Raw genomic sequence first — 17,339 nt, 5'->3', positions numbered from 1 at the left:
TTCTCAGTAGAGCTGTGTGTTGCTGGCGGCTGTCCCTGCCGCGCCGAAGCCGTAATTTATTCATTGAACAGGTGAAGGCGGCGAGGAGTGGGCTGCTTTCTCCTCGCCTAATGAAAACTCAAATCCCTCCGACTCCTGCAAATTGGTTAGGAGGTGTCAAGTGTCTCCCAACACGTCCCCAACCACCCCTCCCTCCCACCGACCCACCCGCCTATATCACACACACACACACACACACACACACACACACACACACACACAGAGTGGACTCATAAGGACGTCTCACTGCAGACAGCAGGGACGGGACACTTTGATCCTCCAGCTCCTGTCCTTCAAGGACACACAAGCCTTTACTTCACTTTAGACACACACACACACACACACGTACACACACACATACACACACACACACACACACGCACACACACACACACACACACACACACACACACACACACACACACACACACACACGGTGGTGTCAGGCTGCTGTGAGGCCGTGGGACAGCTCCATCTGTCTGGGAGCCAGTGGCTGTGACATTTAAAATGGATTACTAAGGGAAAGATTGATTATGATAATGTCCACTTATTTTCACTCATTCCAGAGTTATGGCTGCTCATAAATCACTGCTGTGTCCTGTGGAGCTGATGGAGAGGAGCCTCAGTCGGGTCTGAGCTCATGGCTTTTTGGGTTATTAGTGATTGGAACTAATCTGAGTGTAGTTTTGGGATTCTGTTCTGCACCTGACATGGACTCTGATCTGTCAGGTAGTAAGGAGTTGCCCTTAACCTTCTCAGTTGATATGTCCTCATGTCCCGCTGTGCACAGAGAACCTGCTTACAGCCTGCGTAAGTTTGATCAGTTGCTGTTAGGTCAGTGATTGTCAGAGGGAAACAGAGACCTCTTCTTTTAGTCCCCTCTTTGAGACCAAAGGATAATTCAATTCAGTTTTTTCTTAGTCAAATCTCAGGACACTTTACAGAGTAGGTCTAGACCACACTCTATAATTTACAGAGCTAGCATTTGGTGCGACAGCGGCGAGGAAAAATTTCCTTTTAACAGACAGAAACGTCAGGCTTTCTGCCTCGATTGGATGGGGGGGGGAGAACTATTATGTTTTCACAACAGTTGCATAAATATAAAATTTAGCATTTTGATGCCTTGATTTATTAGTTCTTTTAGTTTCCCTGTGTAGTTTGGACGTTGAGCCACACATACACACAGCAGCTCTGTTTCACTCCAATGAGGTCTTAGATAAGGTTTGTGTGCTGCTTACTGGGGAAAACTTAAAGCCAGCAAAACACAGTATGGGTGCAATCATTGTATGCATATAGCTCCACCACCTGTGATAGTCTTGCATTGCCAGACCTACTGTATCTCCACAGCGCTGTGTCAGTGCTGGAGTATGGTCTGGCTACACTGCTTAACATTCAGGAGAAAGAAACCCCCTCTGGCTTGTTTTGAGTTCTTTAAAACCAATCACGATCAGTTTGGGCGGCGCTAAGCTCCGGATTGTAGTACCGGTACTACAATCAGTAGTACTCCGGATGCAGTGGTTGTTGTTTCCCGCAGCAAAGGATAGTAAAAGAGGAGGGACAGAGCCTGACATCATGCCTTATTCCACCACTGTACATCCACACTACACCAGTGACTAGGGTTAGGTATCGTTTGGATTTTTACAATTCCGATGCCGAACCGGTACTTTTAAAACAATTCCGATTCCAAAACTGATTCTTGAAAAAAGAAGAAAAGGCTCTTTTATAGTTTTTTCTTTATTGAAAATTTGAAAAGTCACCTAACACACAACTACCATCATTTAACAATAAATAACAGTTACACTATTAACAAGTTAACAAGAGTTGGTATGCTAACTAAACCAGCTTCAAACTTTAGCAGTTGAATTACCATATTAGCCTTCTCTTGCAAGATACAACACCTCTCCTGACTTATGGCATGTCCTGCACAGGAGAAAACTCTCTCAGATGGTGTCCAAGAGGCCTGTACACACAGGTATGAGTTTGAAAGGGCAGACAATTTGGGGAGGCTGTCCCGCTTCCCCCATCACCAGGCTACAGGGTCTTGTCCTGAGCGATAGACTAGCAGAGCAAGTGTAATATGTATTCTAGCGATCACATGCAGTGATTGGTTAATATGCTTTTATGTCCGTTTTGGTGAGCCCAGAGGGAAAATATGGCATTTTAAAAGTAGCCTACATTTACGATAGCTAGCTAACGGTAGACTACAGAGAGAGTGTGATATTTTTACGTCCGTTTTGGAGCGTGTTCAAAAAGCCGTCTATCAGCAGTGATTGTAGAGTGCATGATGACGGGGAATAGCGCGGACCCGCACTTCACAAGGGAAAAGGGAGAAAGAAAAAAGAGTCTGCCGCTGTCAGGAGCGACGGAAGGAAAATATTTCAGTCGACACGTTAAGTGGAACCAAAATGAGGAACCAAAATTTGTGTTCTAATCCGGTCGGAAATACTACTGTTTGCGTAGGAACCGATTTCCGTGGAACCAGGTTTCGGTACCCAACCTTACCAGTGACAACAGTATATTCTTGACTTTGAAAATAACATTTAACTAAACAATCTTAACTCAAGATCCGCTTACTACCATGAAAGGCTTTTTCTTTGCTATGTTCTGACATTTAATAGCTTAAACAGGTAGTCAAAAATGAAAGGAAATCATTACTTGCAGCTCTAATGACTTTCCATTGTGAGCTTGTGTCTTGTAGATGATGTCAGTTGCATTTTCTTTCCTGGATCTCTGCAGTTTTATCTTGTTTTGAATGTGATTGTTCTTACCTGATGAAAGCTTTCAAGTTTAAACAAGTAAATTCGGCCTAATTTGAATAAACAGCTCCAAACTTGCGTTGTTGTGAACACACCCTAAAGCAATTACCAAATACTTGTAACAACATGGTCTCATATCTAACTCATGATTTTGTCTTTTCTGTGTCTCCAAACTATGAACTACCTAAATCTGAGTGCCATCAAATGACCTTTAAAGCACTCTACCTTTTAATGTTTCTGTCTTCTCTGTCTCTAATCTCTCCCTGCACCACTTTGTCGCCTCCCCTATAATCTTCCCTGCAGCCTTCAGACACTCTGAGTCACACTTGGGTCATGGGAACTCACAGCTGCTCGTACGGCCCCATGCAGTTGACAGACAGCGAGCTCCATTTTGGTTTGTTTGCTGATGCCCGTGAAAAAAAGAGGAAAAAAATAGCCCTGCACCTGAAACAATCCAGAGTTTGAGTTTGTTGCTGTGGGATGGCGGAGTCTGTCTCCTCTGGGAAGTAGGGCATAGTGTGCAGGCATGCTGCGCTTTTACACACAATATCCTCACAATACTGTATCACAGCACTAAATAGTGTACAATGAGTCATTTAATGCTGATGTTCTTATACACAATACTCTGTAATCTTTCAGAATTACCCGCACGGAATTTAAAGGGTAACTTCGGGTTTTTTTCAACCTGGACCCTATTTTCCAATGTTTTTGTGTCTAAGTGACTGATGGAAACAACAATCTTTGACACTAGTGCAGTATTAAGCAGGACCGCTGCTGTCGGGAGTTAGCGAAACAAGCTACAATGTAAGTTAATAGGGCAATTGTGCAGCTTCTGTTTATTTTTACAATAGTGCTTGGTCTGCCACTGACAGGCTCAGATTGCCACTGACAGGCTCAGATTATTATTCTAAGTGTCTGACAACATTATGGAAAGGAGGTCGACCTTTCTGTATGTATCTGAATACTTCTTCCACCACTGCAAGAAACCCTGAATGTTGTTGGTCCCAAGTGTCTTCCCCTGCCACTTGAAATCAAAAGGCACACCGAGTCCCTACCACATCCCTGTGGAGAAGGCAGGAAAAACGAAATTTCCCCCCATAAGAAATCAATGCATCAGCACACAAAGTGCCCTTGAGCAAATCATCAAATCCCTGCTAGTTCCAGGGGCGCTGTCAAAAGACAAACGCAGAGGAAAAGACAAACGCACAACCTCTGGGATCGATATCGAGATCCAGAAGTGACAAAGGAAAACTGGATTTAGTTTTTTTGGCTGTGAAACGAAAAATAAAATGAATAAAATTCCAGTTTCCTGGTGAATGTTTTGTTCTCCCACAACACAGTGGCTGTACTCGTTAACTAGCCTCGGGCGGATGTGAGCTAATGAGTGACAGCAGTGTGGGAACAGGACTTATTTTCCCATCGTTGTTCACTCTTATGCAGAATATGTGTGTTTGAAAGTCATGACTCAAGACTGTGTGTGTGTGTGTGTGTTTGTTTATAAGGGACGGCAGGTCATATCTGAGTTTCTGTGTAAACTCCACATGTGCACGTCTACATCTCAAAGTGGGCATATCTGAGTTTGTGTGTGTGTGTGTGTGTGTGTGTGTGTGTGTGTGTGTGTGTGTGTGTGTGTGTGTGTGTATTAGCATGCGCTGTGATAACGTCTGCCCCCCTCCCTCTCTGTGTTTCAGCGAGCGTACACTGTGATAGTGGAGGCGTGGGACAGGGACAACGGCACACACAGCAATGGTAAGGATCACCCCTCTGCACTGTATTTAAACCCAGTTTGTTCTCCTCTCCATCCGGAATCATTCTGTCCTCTCATACTGCATTAACATGCTCTGAGTTTTTTTTTTTTTTTAACATATCATAACTCTTTTAAACGGTTATGTCAGATTTTTTCAACCTGGACCCTATTTTATCATGCATTGGTGTCCAAGTAACTAATGTGAACAATAGTTTTTGAAATTTGTCCAGTATTGAGCGAGAACGCTGTCCATAATGTTGTCAGACACTTCTGACACGGTCAGTAGCAACAACAAATTAAAGGTGCGCAATTGCCCTATTAATTTACATTGCAGCTTGTTTCGCTGACTGCCAACTGCTTAATACTGGACCAATGTCAAAGATTGTTGTTCCCATCAGTCACTTAGTCCAGGTTGAAAGTTCCCCTTTAAATGTGTTAAGGCTTGCCTGGTAGGTTACTATGGCTTTGACTTCTAGATAGGCTGCTTGTAATCTCCAGTTCACTCCATATCTGATTGTTCCCACTGCAAGAGACGATTGTTGTTGGTTTGCCGCTCTATTCTGAATATTATGATAGGTCTAGTCTCACATTGCCAAACCTACCTCCACAGCGCTGCGCAGGAGGGTCTGGCCAGATAGGAGAAAAACATGCTCTGGTTTATTGGCATTTCTTTAAACCAATCACAATTGTCTTGGGCGGCGCTAAGCGCCGGACAGAGCAACGGTGCCTCTGTAAAATACCCTCAAAGGTTGTTTTAGTTGTGCAACAGAAAACTCAGATTGGACAGATAGTCTAGCTAGCTGTCTGGATTTACCCTACAGAGATCTGAGGAGCAGTTCCACCACCGGAGTTTAGAATGCCAACACAAACAAAGCCCAAGGTAACGGACATCCGGCTTAATTTCCGGTGACACTGGCGCAAACCCAGAAGTGGAACGTCGTCGATATAGACTAGGGCTGAAACGATTCCTTGAATAACTTGAATAATTCGATTACAAAAAATCCTCGAAGCAAAATTCTTTGCCTCGAAGCTTCGTTAAGTCAACGTAATTAAGGTTGTACGGCTCACTGTGTTTCCGCACGGAGGATAATTACTAGCGCACACAACAGGTTGACACTTCTGTGGACACAAGACGTTTATATGCTGTCTATGCACAAGACTGACGGCCCAGATTACAAATGAACGAAGACGAAAATAGCGAGGGTCTAAGAGAAGAGACAGGTGAGAGAAAACGACAGAAAGTTTGGGAACATTTAAAGCTGCAAACATGCTGCTACATCATCTCTGTAGAAAACATCCAGTCTACTCATCCATTCCACGGAGTGAACCCGACACCAGGTAGCTAACTAACGTCTGCTGCTCTCGTCCACCGCGCTGTTTTACACAACTAGCCTACAGCACGCTACTCTGCTAATAGCGATGTTTTACCAACAAGCTAAAACGAAAGCTGTCGGTTTGTAGTCTAACTGTTTATCAGTTTGCTACTAATCTTTGGAAACCTAGCTGCTGCTGGAGACAAACCGGCTCCTCCCCCCAGCATGGCCACTTAATATGCACGTGAATGACGACATCATGCCGGTGATGTCTGCATTCTTTATTCTTTCTCCTCACTCTGTATTAGGCTTCTTAAAATGTGTCCCACAGAACAGTGTAGTTGAACAGCCCTGCTGTAAGCTTTGTACCGTCACATCTACCCTCTGGTTAGTGAACAGCTCTTTTGCATATCCAGTGCAAAGAGCCAGAGGCAAGAAGGGGGGGTGAAAAATATTAACATTTGGGCCACCAAAAATGTGCTTGGAATTTGGCAATAAAAAACGTTGCTTTTTCTGTTTCCTTTTTTTTTTTAGTACACAGCAATAATAAATATTTACTATTGCTGTTTACTAAGTATTTCTTATCCGATTACTCGATGGAATAATCGGTAGAATACTCAATTACTAAAATAATCAATAGCTGCAGCCCTAATATAGACTATGATGGGTCTGATTCATGTCCAAGGCCAAGCTAGCTTGGTTGGTTTGGTTGGTTTGGTTGTGTCCAGCATACTGACACCTTTGCAGCTGCAGCAGAATACAGCCAAACAGCCAACTAACTCATGATATGAAGAACCTGCATTCAGTTGACTAAAATCAAAGGAATGGGAGATGTGAATCATGTTTTGAGATTGTTGCTCTACGGGAGCACGTCAAGTTCATATTGACGTCTTAGAAGATCAACAGCCATCCAAAAACCCAAACTTGTGAGTTGAGGCTTGGACTTTCCCTGTACAGAGATCTGACTCACAATTGACAGGTAGCTTATTTCTCACCCTCGTCAGGGTCACTCTGGCTTTTTTCGGCTCTCCTCTATATTAAGCCTGTGAGGGCATTGCATCGTTAAGCCATTAATTACAGACCCCCACCCCTCTCTTTCCTCTGATATCTGTCTCCTAATTAGCATCCCGACAGCTGTCCAGCTACTGCACGCCACTTCATTATCCTGAATCCCTGTGACAGACTGGCATCCAGACTGCCGTGCCTCGGCCTGGATGCCAGCTCTGGCGCTGGGACACATCTATAATTGTCTCTTTTTTCTTTCAAAAAAATATATATTTTTATGTATTACTTTTTCAAGCAATTTTTTTTTTTTATGAATCGCAGAATACATCTTTTGGTTATATTACTATTATGTGACTCAGATAATGTTATAACACAAGTACACACAGGCCTCTTTATTATCATAAAAACATTGTATTCTTTTCTCAAATTAACATAAAATTGACAGTAGAACATTTATTTTCATCAAGAAAAACAAAGCACCAAAGACGCATGTAATTACAATTTGGCATATCTAAACAAAATCAATAATTACCATCAACAGTTTACCCCTTTAGGACAGGGGTGACAAACATATGGCCCGGCCTGGATGACTTTGCAAAGTGTGAAAATGCAGAGAATGAATTAATTCCAATTCCAAATTTACAACTTTAATCTCAGAGAATATCCGAGTTCTGTTTCCCTAAACTTACGACTTTAATCTTTGAAATTCAGATTTTTTTCTCGGACTATTACCCCTCTCTCCCGGGGCCTTAACATTATTATATTTTCTTACAATGGCCTTAGAACGCTGTCGTAGCAGAAGCAACTTGCGCTGCAACATCAAGCTGACAAGAAACTCTGTGGCAGATAAGTTTCTGACCTTTCTGGAGAGGTTTACTGGTCTGGCCCACTTGAGATCAAATTAGGGTTATGTGGCCCATGAACTAAAATGAGTTTGACACCCTTGCTTTAGGACCTAATGTTAGCAATTAATTGTGGTAAAACAAAGAAACGGCGATTCCATAAAAAATTGTGATTAGACAATGATTTAATAATTGTTACAGGCCTTCCTATAGATGTGGCGGCTGAAGAGAAGCTTTATTTATCCTCGTAGGGTCCGAGGCTGGGAGGCAGTGACGGGCAGGCGGGCGGGATGGGGAGGTGCTGACATCTCGACCGCTGTGTCCCATCTTGCACACTTGGCCTGAGTATTTTCCCATTGCGTGATCACAAATTTGATTCTGTCAGTGAGTCTGTCAGCAGCCAAGTGTCCTGTCAAAGTGAAACATTACCTGTTCGCCACTTTGAGAAGTCATACTGGATGAGCTTAAAATATAAAAGTAATTCCATAATAAGCTCATTTTCTCCACGGCTGGTTGTCTGTGATGGCCAGGAGGATTTATTTCAGGAGACATTTGGGCGACATTAAGTGTTGTTATTTACTGCTCTGCGTATCTACTTTCAGTCGTCTGTTCCTGCCTCAGTTTGGGATTTCCTACATTTTCGGGAATTACTTTCGACAAACGTCAGAAAGCAGGCATGAACCTGTTAGTTAGTGATATTGTAGCATAATTAGAGAGAGAGAGAGAGAGAGAGAGAGAGAGAGAGAGAGAGAGAGTTGAAATCTGCCAGGTGTGCACAGGAATAAAAATCTAGCGATGTCCTGATCAAGTTGGGTTTTGTCTTGCCTGAGAGCCCATTCACAGTGAGTGAGTTCATTTCTGGAACATTATTGGTACCAATGCTGGGAAATAGTGGTATATATTAATGTGTGTCATGACGCTGACGGTATGTGTTGACAGATTGGCGTGGAGTTAGTGCCAAGGGCTCGTAACAAGAGAAATTTGCAAACATACAATAAAATGCCTTATACACACAAACTAGAAATTAATGCTGCAAAAATGCCAATGCACTCATACAATGTTGTTTGATTTATGTATTTATTAATATCGTATCACTTAACACTGTTATACTCTGTTTAAGATGGAACGTACGGTGGCCGACATGGGCAAACGCACTGCAACTTAATGAAACACACGCAAACAGACAAAACACAAGCAAATTAAGAAAACCTCTTCATTAATGCGCTGCAAATACAGAAACGATGCAAAAAGAAAAGCACACAAACTCCGAACAAAAAAAACGCTGTATCCAGATTACATCCAGAACAATGGAAGTTCTCCAGGCCTCTAGGAGGAGCGCTAAGTGGAACAGCTTGATTTTCGACCCCAGAGAGAGAGAGAGAGAGAGAGAGAGAGAGAGAGAGAGCGAGAGAGAGAGAGAGAGATCATCTGTTATGGGCCAGGTGTGCACAGGAATAATAATCTAGTGACGTCCCGATCAAGTTTGGTTTTGTCTTGCCTGAGAGCTCATTCACAGTCCTCTGATTGTCTGCCAACACAAGTCCTCAGAACACTCTACTGGATTTCCATATCTAATATAGCTGCACATTTCATCCAAAGTGGACCCACAGTAAAATGAAGTTGATAAAACCAAGTTTGACAGCTAGATAAATGGCAGCATTCTGAAAACATAGCCAGTATTTGTGTTGTACAGTACCGATGGAGAGAGCATCAGTATCTGCTGTGGCAGAAAGGTTTGGACAGGATTTTTACTGAAACGATTTGTCTTTTATTCAGTTTGTCAATTGGCAGAACATTCTTTTGATTACCATATTGACAATAAATGAAATGTTTAAGTCATTCATTAACAAAAATTATGCCGCTCCTTCTCATGGTTCCACTTTCACGAATGTGAGGATTTGCTGCTTCACTATTGATTATCTGAAATGTTGAAAATTGGTGAAAATAGCTCATCCCAATTTCCTAAAGCCCAACTTTATCCACAGAGCATTCCGGGATGGGAGAAAAACATGCTCTGGTTTATTGGCATTTCTTTAAACCAATCACAATCGTCTTGGGCAGTGCTAAGCGCCGGACGGAGCAACGCCGCTGCAAAATAGCCTCCGGAAGGAACTTGTTTTGGGGGAACATGTGTACATTCAAAAGTTGTTTTAGTCGTGTAACAGAAAACCCAGATTTGACAGATAGTCTAGCTAGCTGTCTGGATTTACCCTGCAGAGATCTGAGGAGCAGTTAACCATAGTCCTCATGAATCCACCGGAGTTTAAAATTCTAACGCAGAAAGTGACGGACATCCAGCAGAAAACAGGACATCCGGGTGGAATTTCCGATGGCAACAGAGCAATCCCAGAAGTGGAGTGTCGTGGATATAGACTAGGGTTAGGGTTAAGACATCACCTTATTTGACCAAGTCATTAAAAAAGTTTTAGGTGCATCTGAAAATTGATGATGAAAATTGAGAGTGCAATGGATTACAGTGAAAACAACATAAATTATGCTTTTTATATACAGATCCATTTAAAGATGCCTGATGGCCTCAGTACCAATCTGTGAGATTAGCTCAGGACATCCTAATGAGGAATATAGTCTGCCAAACAAGAAAATGGGAGCATCATTCAATGATTATAATAACGATGGGATTACAGAAAGGTGAGGACATGGCGTGAGTTGTTCCTGCCCTGTGTACTGGAACAGGGCACAGGGCCTGTGCTGCTGCAGCCGTGTGTGAACAGGTCTGGGATGCAGCTCGGAGAGGCCATCAGGAGAAAAACAAGTCTTGGTGAAGGCTGTTTATGCTTCAGGAAGCCCCCGCCTGCTTCAAAACAAAACAGAAAGGGCCAGGAGCTGTTGTTGGCTCTGTGTCAGTGGATTGTTGGCTGGCGTCGAGCTTCACTAGAGGGTAGAGATATATACTGTAGCCATACTGGCTATGTGTCAGGTATTGTGCTGATAGCAGTGGGACATCTGTACTGGAGAATCCCCCATCAGACTCCAGGGGTTAAAGGACAAGTCTGGTGATGTAGCCTGATACTGTAGCTGTGTCGGAAACCGTTCCCTCATTCACTTACTCACTATTCCCTAGATCAGGGCTTCTCAAAGTCCGGACCAAGGTCCGCATCCAACCAAACGGCAAGTCAATCCAGACCCATCCCACATCTCGTGTCAAGAATACAACACATTATGAACGTTTTCTATTTTAGAAATACATTATCTATTGATCAATAAATTGTTATTGATGTTGCATATACACGAAAAAAAATCGACAAAAACGTTGATCAAGTTGAGAAAAAGCGAATAAAAAAAGCGACAAAAAAAATGACAAAAACTTCCTTTTACTACATGAAGCTGAGAACACTGCTGTACATTTACTGCATGAAACTTGAAAAATAGGTACCACTGGGTATCGGTATCGAATTCCATGTAAAAGTACTCAAATCGGTCCAAAAGTTGACCAGGAAAACAGAGTACTCAACTTGAATATATGACGCTTAAAAGTTAAAAGTGAGTCGAGTTAAGTGTTATTTTGTTATAACCAATCATTCCGGACCTTTGAGTGATAAGTTTTAAAACCCTACACTATTATTAAATAGTGAACTATATAGGGAACGACCAAACGAGATTTCGGACACTAAAACTGAAAGTATCGTTGCGTCAGTAGATCCGCCGGTTATTTGTGCGACCAGCATCATGTAAACAAACCCAAACAAAAAGACATCTGATAGGTCTCTGAAACAAATAGAGCCCTCAGGAGAATAGTAAAAGGTTGTATGTTATATATGTTGCATGTTACATTTCCACTGGTTAAACTATATAGTGAATGAAATTAACCGCGGAGAATTCGAACACCATTACAAAATGACGAACACACTAAGGCTACGTTCAGACTGCAGGCAAAAGTGGCCCAAATTTTTTTGGGGTCAAGTGACCAGGTCAGACTTCTTCAGAAGACACTCAAATCTAGCCCAGATCTGATTTCTTCAAATCAGATTCAGGCCACTTCCATATGTGGTCCTGAATCAGACCCAGATCAGATTTTTTTCAATGTGGCCGCAGTGTGAACAACCAAGGCGGATTTGATGCGACTTTTACATCAATAACCCTCGCAGCGCCCTCTCTCCCCGCGGGGAAGGGCGGGGCCCCCTGCTCCCGGTGCAGCTGTCAACCTGGGCGGATGGTTTCAAACACAGTTTGTATATCTTCTTCCTCTGAGCCAGGTAGGTGATTGGATGAACCATCTGTCTATCACTACAGCCAATGTTGTTTTGAACACATGCCTAAACCACGCCCACAGCAATGGATTTTCAATTCTTGCGTGATCTTGTGATAGCTCGGGAATTCAGCTGCCATGCAAGGTAAACATACACCGTCCTGCTGCCACAAATACACACTACAGCACCAGACGTGGATTAATCCACTGCTGAAAATAGTCCCCAACAAACTATTTTCTGCTGTTTGAGTAATGTTTGATAAAACACTACAGTGCCCAGCTGTTTAAAAGAAAATCTGTTTAAAAGAAAATCATTGAGCCTTGAAAAAAAAGTGGGCTATTGTTACAGATTAACATCATCAGTAGGAACCAGTGGGCTTGGGGATAAGAGCTACAGACAGAGTAGGGAATATAGTATTATATCTCATATACGGATTTATGTCTCCTTACCATATAATAATCAAGATTGATGCAAGCAATGAAAATGAGGTCATTTGCATCTTTACTGAAGTGGGAGCATGTGACGCCAAACTGTATGCAGCAATAAAAAGAGTCATAACAGTTTGGCAATCACGATTAACTGCAATTTCTTGTGCCTTATAATTTGAACTCCACCCAGCTGAAGCACCAAGCAGGTTAAAACAAATCCACAGAGAGAAGAGAGGACTTATTGGAAATTTCAGCCTCTTTTATCTATTATTTTAAGCATTTAATGGCTGAAACAGTGATTGGTTTATTACAGTTACAGGGTTTCCCCCAGTGTTTTGCAAACCTGGTGGCCCACCGGGCCTAAGTTGCCCCCCCTCCAGGCCTAAGCCACTGGCAATTATTTTTTAATGTATTTTTAAGACGTTTTTTAAACTACAGTTACAGAGGGGCGGCTCGGTTGGAAACTTAGACGTAGTCATATTTTGACATCTCCAGTTAGCTTTTAGCACTGACTTAGGCTACGTTGCCACGTTTTGGTTTAAAAATGAATATTTTTTGCTACGTTTACACCTCACATTCACACTGCTCTGGCATTGCAAATTTGAAAACACTTCTGACCCGTTTTGGTTTGGAATCTGCGGGGTTGTGTTGCAGTCTCAACGGCCGGAAACGGAGACCTTTGGCAACACCGACACTGACGCCAATGTTTTGCCGCCTGATTGGGTCTCGTTCTCTGAGACTGAGCTACTAATGTTACCATGGCAACTACCAGCAACGGGTGGAGTATACATGCTGCCTCCTGTTTATGCCCAGTATACCAGAATGTTGATGTAATATGCGGTTTGGGTGTGTTAGTTTAACCAGAGATTAGTTCTTCTATTGGAGCTAAAAACACTTGTGTGCAGGGAGATTGCTTTTGGCTCTAAACTCCCAAAATGTAGGGCCCTATGGAATCTGTCTCATAGCTTTTTTAAATTCTCAATTTTGCGATTCCGTCCATGATTCTGTTATAACAGAAACTAGTGGGCTCTACATTAATGTTGCCATCAGTTTATGACTGGCCCCAGCCAGGCCCTCGCCGGAAAAAGACACTTGCCACCGGGCTAAACAACGTTTCTGGGGGAAACCCTGAGTTGCCTTAAGAAAAAACAGAGCATGACGAACGGCTGTAAAAGTTTGTTGGTGCAGAGCTGAACCACCTGGACAACAATATAACAAAACAAGTGCTTGACAACCCAGGTTACCATCGCTGATTCACTGTTGATGTGCGAGGGACGTTCTGGCACTGTTCTCATTCCAGGATTGCTTTTACAATAATTTTATCCAGCCATACATCCATTAATTATCTACACCCGAGATAAGTGATGGTTTGGATACTTTCACCTCCTCAGGCCTCTAAAACTCCTTCGAGGAAACAACCTGAGAAGGAAAAATCCCTTTTTTGGTGTAGCTGCTCATAGCTTAATACTGCAAAAGCAAAAGCTTTCATCAGTGGGCCATAGGCTCAATCACCATTGTGTTCCCTCACTCTATTATTGAAATGAAAATCTTCGAGATTATGACTTTGAGACATTTTGTAGATTGTGTATCTATATCTCATGTGGTCCAGCTGGGAACTAGAAGCACACACATCAGATGTCAGTGGAAGGGAAACAGTTTAAGTAGCGCTGTGAACACAGCATTGACTCCAGTCCAAAGATCACCACTGTTACAAGTGACAAGCTGTAAAGAGGTCAAAGGTCAGAGCAAAGTGCCACAGCACCCCCGAACTCTCCAGTTATAAGCAGCTTGTTGTCTTTGTAGAAAGCAGTCACACTTTGTTTTCTAAAATGAAGAATCTCTTCACGCAGACAATCATGTTGCTCTGGACACGATCAGCTGCTCCAATCTGAAGCTTGTTTATATAAGCTGGTTTCATATGGCCCACTCTCTGCTGCTCTCCCTAGTAACAACGGCCTCTCTTAGCGCGTCTCCTCCAGCACAGAGAGAGCCCATGATTGGTCTATATTTTTATATCTAATTGCTGGAGATGAACAGCAGTGAGTGTTTCAGGTGGTGGGTGTGGGACTGGAATGTGTGGCAGTGTGTTAGCTCGCAGAGAGACTCAGTAAATCAGGACGGCGTGAAAATGAATTCTTTTCCTAGTGTCTGACTTCAGCAGTTGCGACGATATTCGAATATACAAAGGAATGTGTGTTAAATGTCGCAGTCGACACACTGAAGACAAAAGAATTTGAAGACTTTAGATGTCAGAAACAATAAAAAGTCAATTTGTAAAAACAAAGAAATTAGAAGTGAAAAAATGAATCCCAACTCGTCCCACGTGGAGGAAAATGCAGCAAATCCAAACCAGTTACTAGCTGCAAGTGACTAGGCTCCAGTCCAGCAGTTTAGTTATGAAAGGGGGAAAAATGGAATATAAAGGTTTACGCATTAGTGCAGAATTCATTGTTAGAGTTAATTCTGAAACCGTTCATCTGAATGTTAAGCTTAAGTGAGACTGTTTTTCTTACTTACTTACTTTTAAAGGAAGAAATTACACATTCTCCCTGGTATGGGATAAGAAAATTCTTAAACTAAATAAACAATTCAAAAACCGGTTGGATTACTTAAAAATATCAAATGTCACGGTATTTTTGACCAAATACATCTATGTCGATATAGCGGCGATAATGTAGGGTTGACTATTGGTGCTTTTTCAAAATATTGACACAACGAGAGTTTTGATAAATAATCATCAGTAATGTGGATCCAATGACTCAGCGGGTAAAGGTAAATCATAGAACAGTTAGAACAGTCTGGTAAGTAATGCAGCCTTTAACCCCCCCCTCAACAGAGGACAACACCACTGAGAATGAGCTCTTGCAGCTCTGTCTCATCCAGGCCACAGCAGCAAAGCATGCTGGGTCACTGTTCCTTGAGAACAAGCTAAAGGGCCTTTCTTATGTCGCCCTTCCTCGTCTGTTCCGCGTCTCTTATTATTTCCGGCCTGGCTCCGATGGAGTCGGGGCTGGATATCCTGAGAGGGGGGAAGCTGGGGGGGGGGGGAATATTTCACCCAAGCAGGAAAAGTGAAAAAGCGTTTGGGTTATCAAGCCCTCGCAGATCTTGCTCCTACAACCTCTGTTTGTGCTTGCTTCGTGTTCCTATTCTTTCCCCCTTTTTTCCTCTTTTTTTCTCTTCTTCCACATTCTTACTGGAAGAGAGTGATGTTTGAGGGGAGGTTACACCTTCCCTTCTGATGTGTGCTAACAACAGGCATTCTTCGAAGCCTCATGGACATGGTCTTATCTCACTAAAACACCGGGTTGTGGGGTCAACAAGCCCTAGCTCCTTGGAATGTCATTCAGAATTTTTTGTTGTTTAGGCTTTCCTATCTAACTGACCCAAATACGTGACCCGTTGAGAGTTTCTCTTTCTTTCTGTAGTGCTGAAAAGTAGTCGATGAGTCAGTTGAATGTTCAGTAAACCCCTCTGAGTGAGGCTGAATGGGGGTAGTGCATTTAGGCTGCGACGGGGGGGTTGCTGCAGGGGGGCACACCCAAAAAAGTTGAGACCGATTCAACTTTTGGAGAAACAAAACCACACGTCACCCTGTGGTGGCCAATCATGTAAGCATGGATCAGACTTGTTGGTGTGTTTTGAGCTATGGTTTGAGGCGCTGTGAGAATCCCGTACAGGAAACTTCACTGCCTCTATCACTGCCACAAGAACGTATTTAAAATGAGGGTACAAAACGAAACACAAGCACTGAACTGCCCGGGAACAGCTGAATGTTTCCTGCAACAACAAAGCACTCGCTATGTCTCGCTTAGTCTCTATCCACGACGTTCCACTTCTCCAAGAATGCTCCGGTGCCACCCGAAATTCCACCAGATGTCCGGTACCTTCCGCTTTCTTTGTGTTGGCATTTTAAACTCTGGTGGATTTCTGAGGACTATGGTTAACTGCGCCTCAGATCTCTGCAGGGTAAATCCAGACAGCTAGCTAGACTATCTGTCCAATCTGAGTTTTCTGTTGCGCGACTAAGACTACTTCTGATAGCACAGGGTCTGGCAATGGGAGACTATGTCTCGCTCGTCTCTGTTCTCTCCTGTGAAATAAAGCTGCCTTCAAGTGTGGTCGGAAACGACGTTATCTATAAACGATCTGATGCAAAACAGTAATTGTGAAATATAACGTCTACTTGTGCTTTGTAGGGGGCGCGTTAGGAACACAACAGGACGTTACACAAATAGGCCGTTTCATTGACACTCCCCCCACCGCACACCCTGCGGAAAATCGCTGAGGATCGCTTATTTTTGGTCTGAATGCCCCGTAAAGAAGTCAGCAGTGTCAGTGCTTTAACATTGATCTAGTTTGTCTTCTTTTCCAGATGATGAGCTGCTGATTGAGCGCAGCATCTACAAAGGGATGATCAACCCCGGGGAGGAGAAGCAGACGGTGGAGTATAAAAGCTTGACCGCCAGCCTGGAGTACACCATCCGCGTGCGCTGCGACGAAAACTACTACGGCAGCAAGTGCAACAAAGTGTGCCGTCCCCGCGACGACTACTTCGGCCATTACGTGTGCGACCAGCTGGGGAACAGAGGCTGCATGGAGGGCTGGACCGGACCCGACTGCAAATCAGGTACAGGGAAGACACCGATCATTTGTCAATATCTCTGCTTAATCAGCACAGGAGGGCAGAAAAGTTTCCCCCCCCATATATTTATAAATTGATTACTATTTATGACCACTCTTACAGGGCTGGGCGCCCATAATATAATTTTTTTTTAATGTTTTTAACAGGGTTTCCACTGGGTCTTAACATTTTTTAAAAACTTTATTCTACTTTTGTGACTCCGCATTTCGTTGTACTTTTATGTTGTGATATAAGTCTTCATTTCATTCATAAAGGTCTTAAAAAGGTCTTTATCATGTGAAGCACTTTGTGACTTTGTCTGTAAAAGGTAATATCAAATAAACTTATTATTATGATTATTATTATTATTTAAAAAG

General features: G+C 42.9%; 1 protein-coding gene across 1 annotated transcript in view; it reads left to right on the top strand.

Moving 5' to 3' along the window:
- Positions 1-17,339, top strand: part of LOC144514088 (protein jagged-2-like) — a gene marked incomplete at both ends in the record, with an annotated part of 57,626 nt that overhangs the window by 17,748 nt on the left and 22,539 nt on the right. Inside the window, 2 exons of the mRNA XM_078245282.1 lie at positions 4,487-4,544; positions 16,714-16,968. Coding sequence (XP_078101408.1) covers positions 4,487-4,544; positions 16,714-16,968 — 313 coding nt within the window. The remainder of the gene's footprint in view (positions 1-4,486; positions 4,545-16,713; positions 16,969-17,339) is intronic.

The sequence above is a fragment of the Sander vitreus genome, unplaced genomic scaffold, assembly GCF_031162955.1.
Source record: "Sander vitreus isolate 19-12246 unplaced genomic scaffold, sanVit1 ctg446_0, whole genome shotgun sequence".
NCBI classification, from domain to species: Eukaryota; Metazoa; Chordata; class Actinopteri; order Perciformes; family Percidae; genus Sander; species Sander vitreus.
Note: the sequence above shows the minus strand (reverse complement) of the source record. Positions and strands in the feature narration are given on the sequence as shown.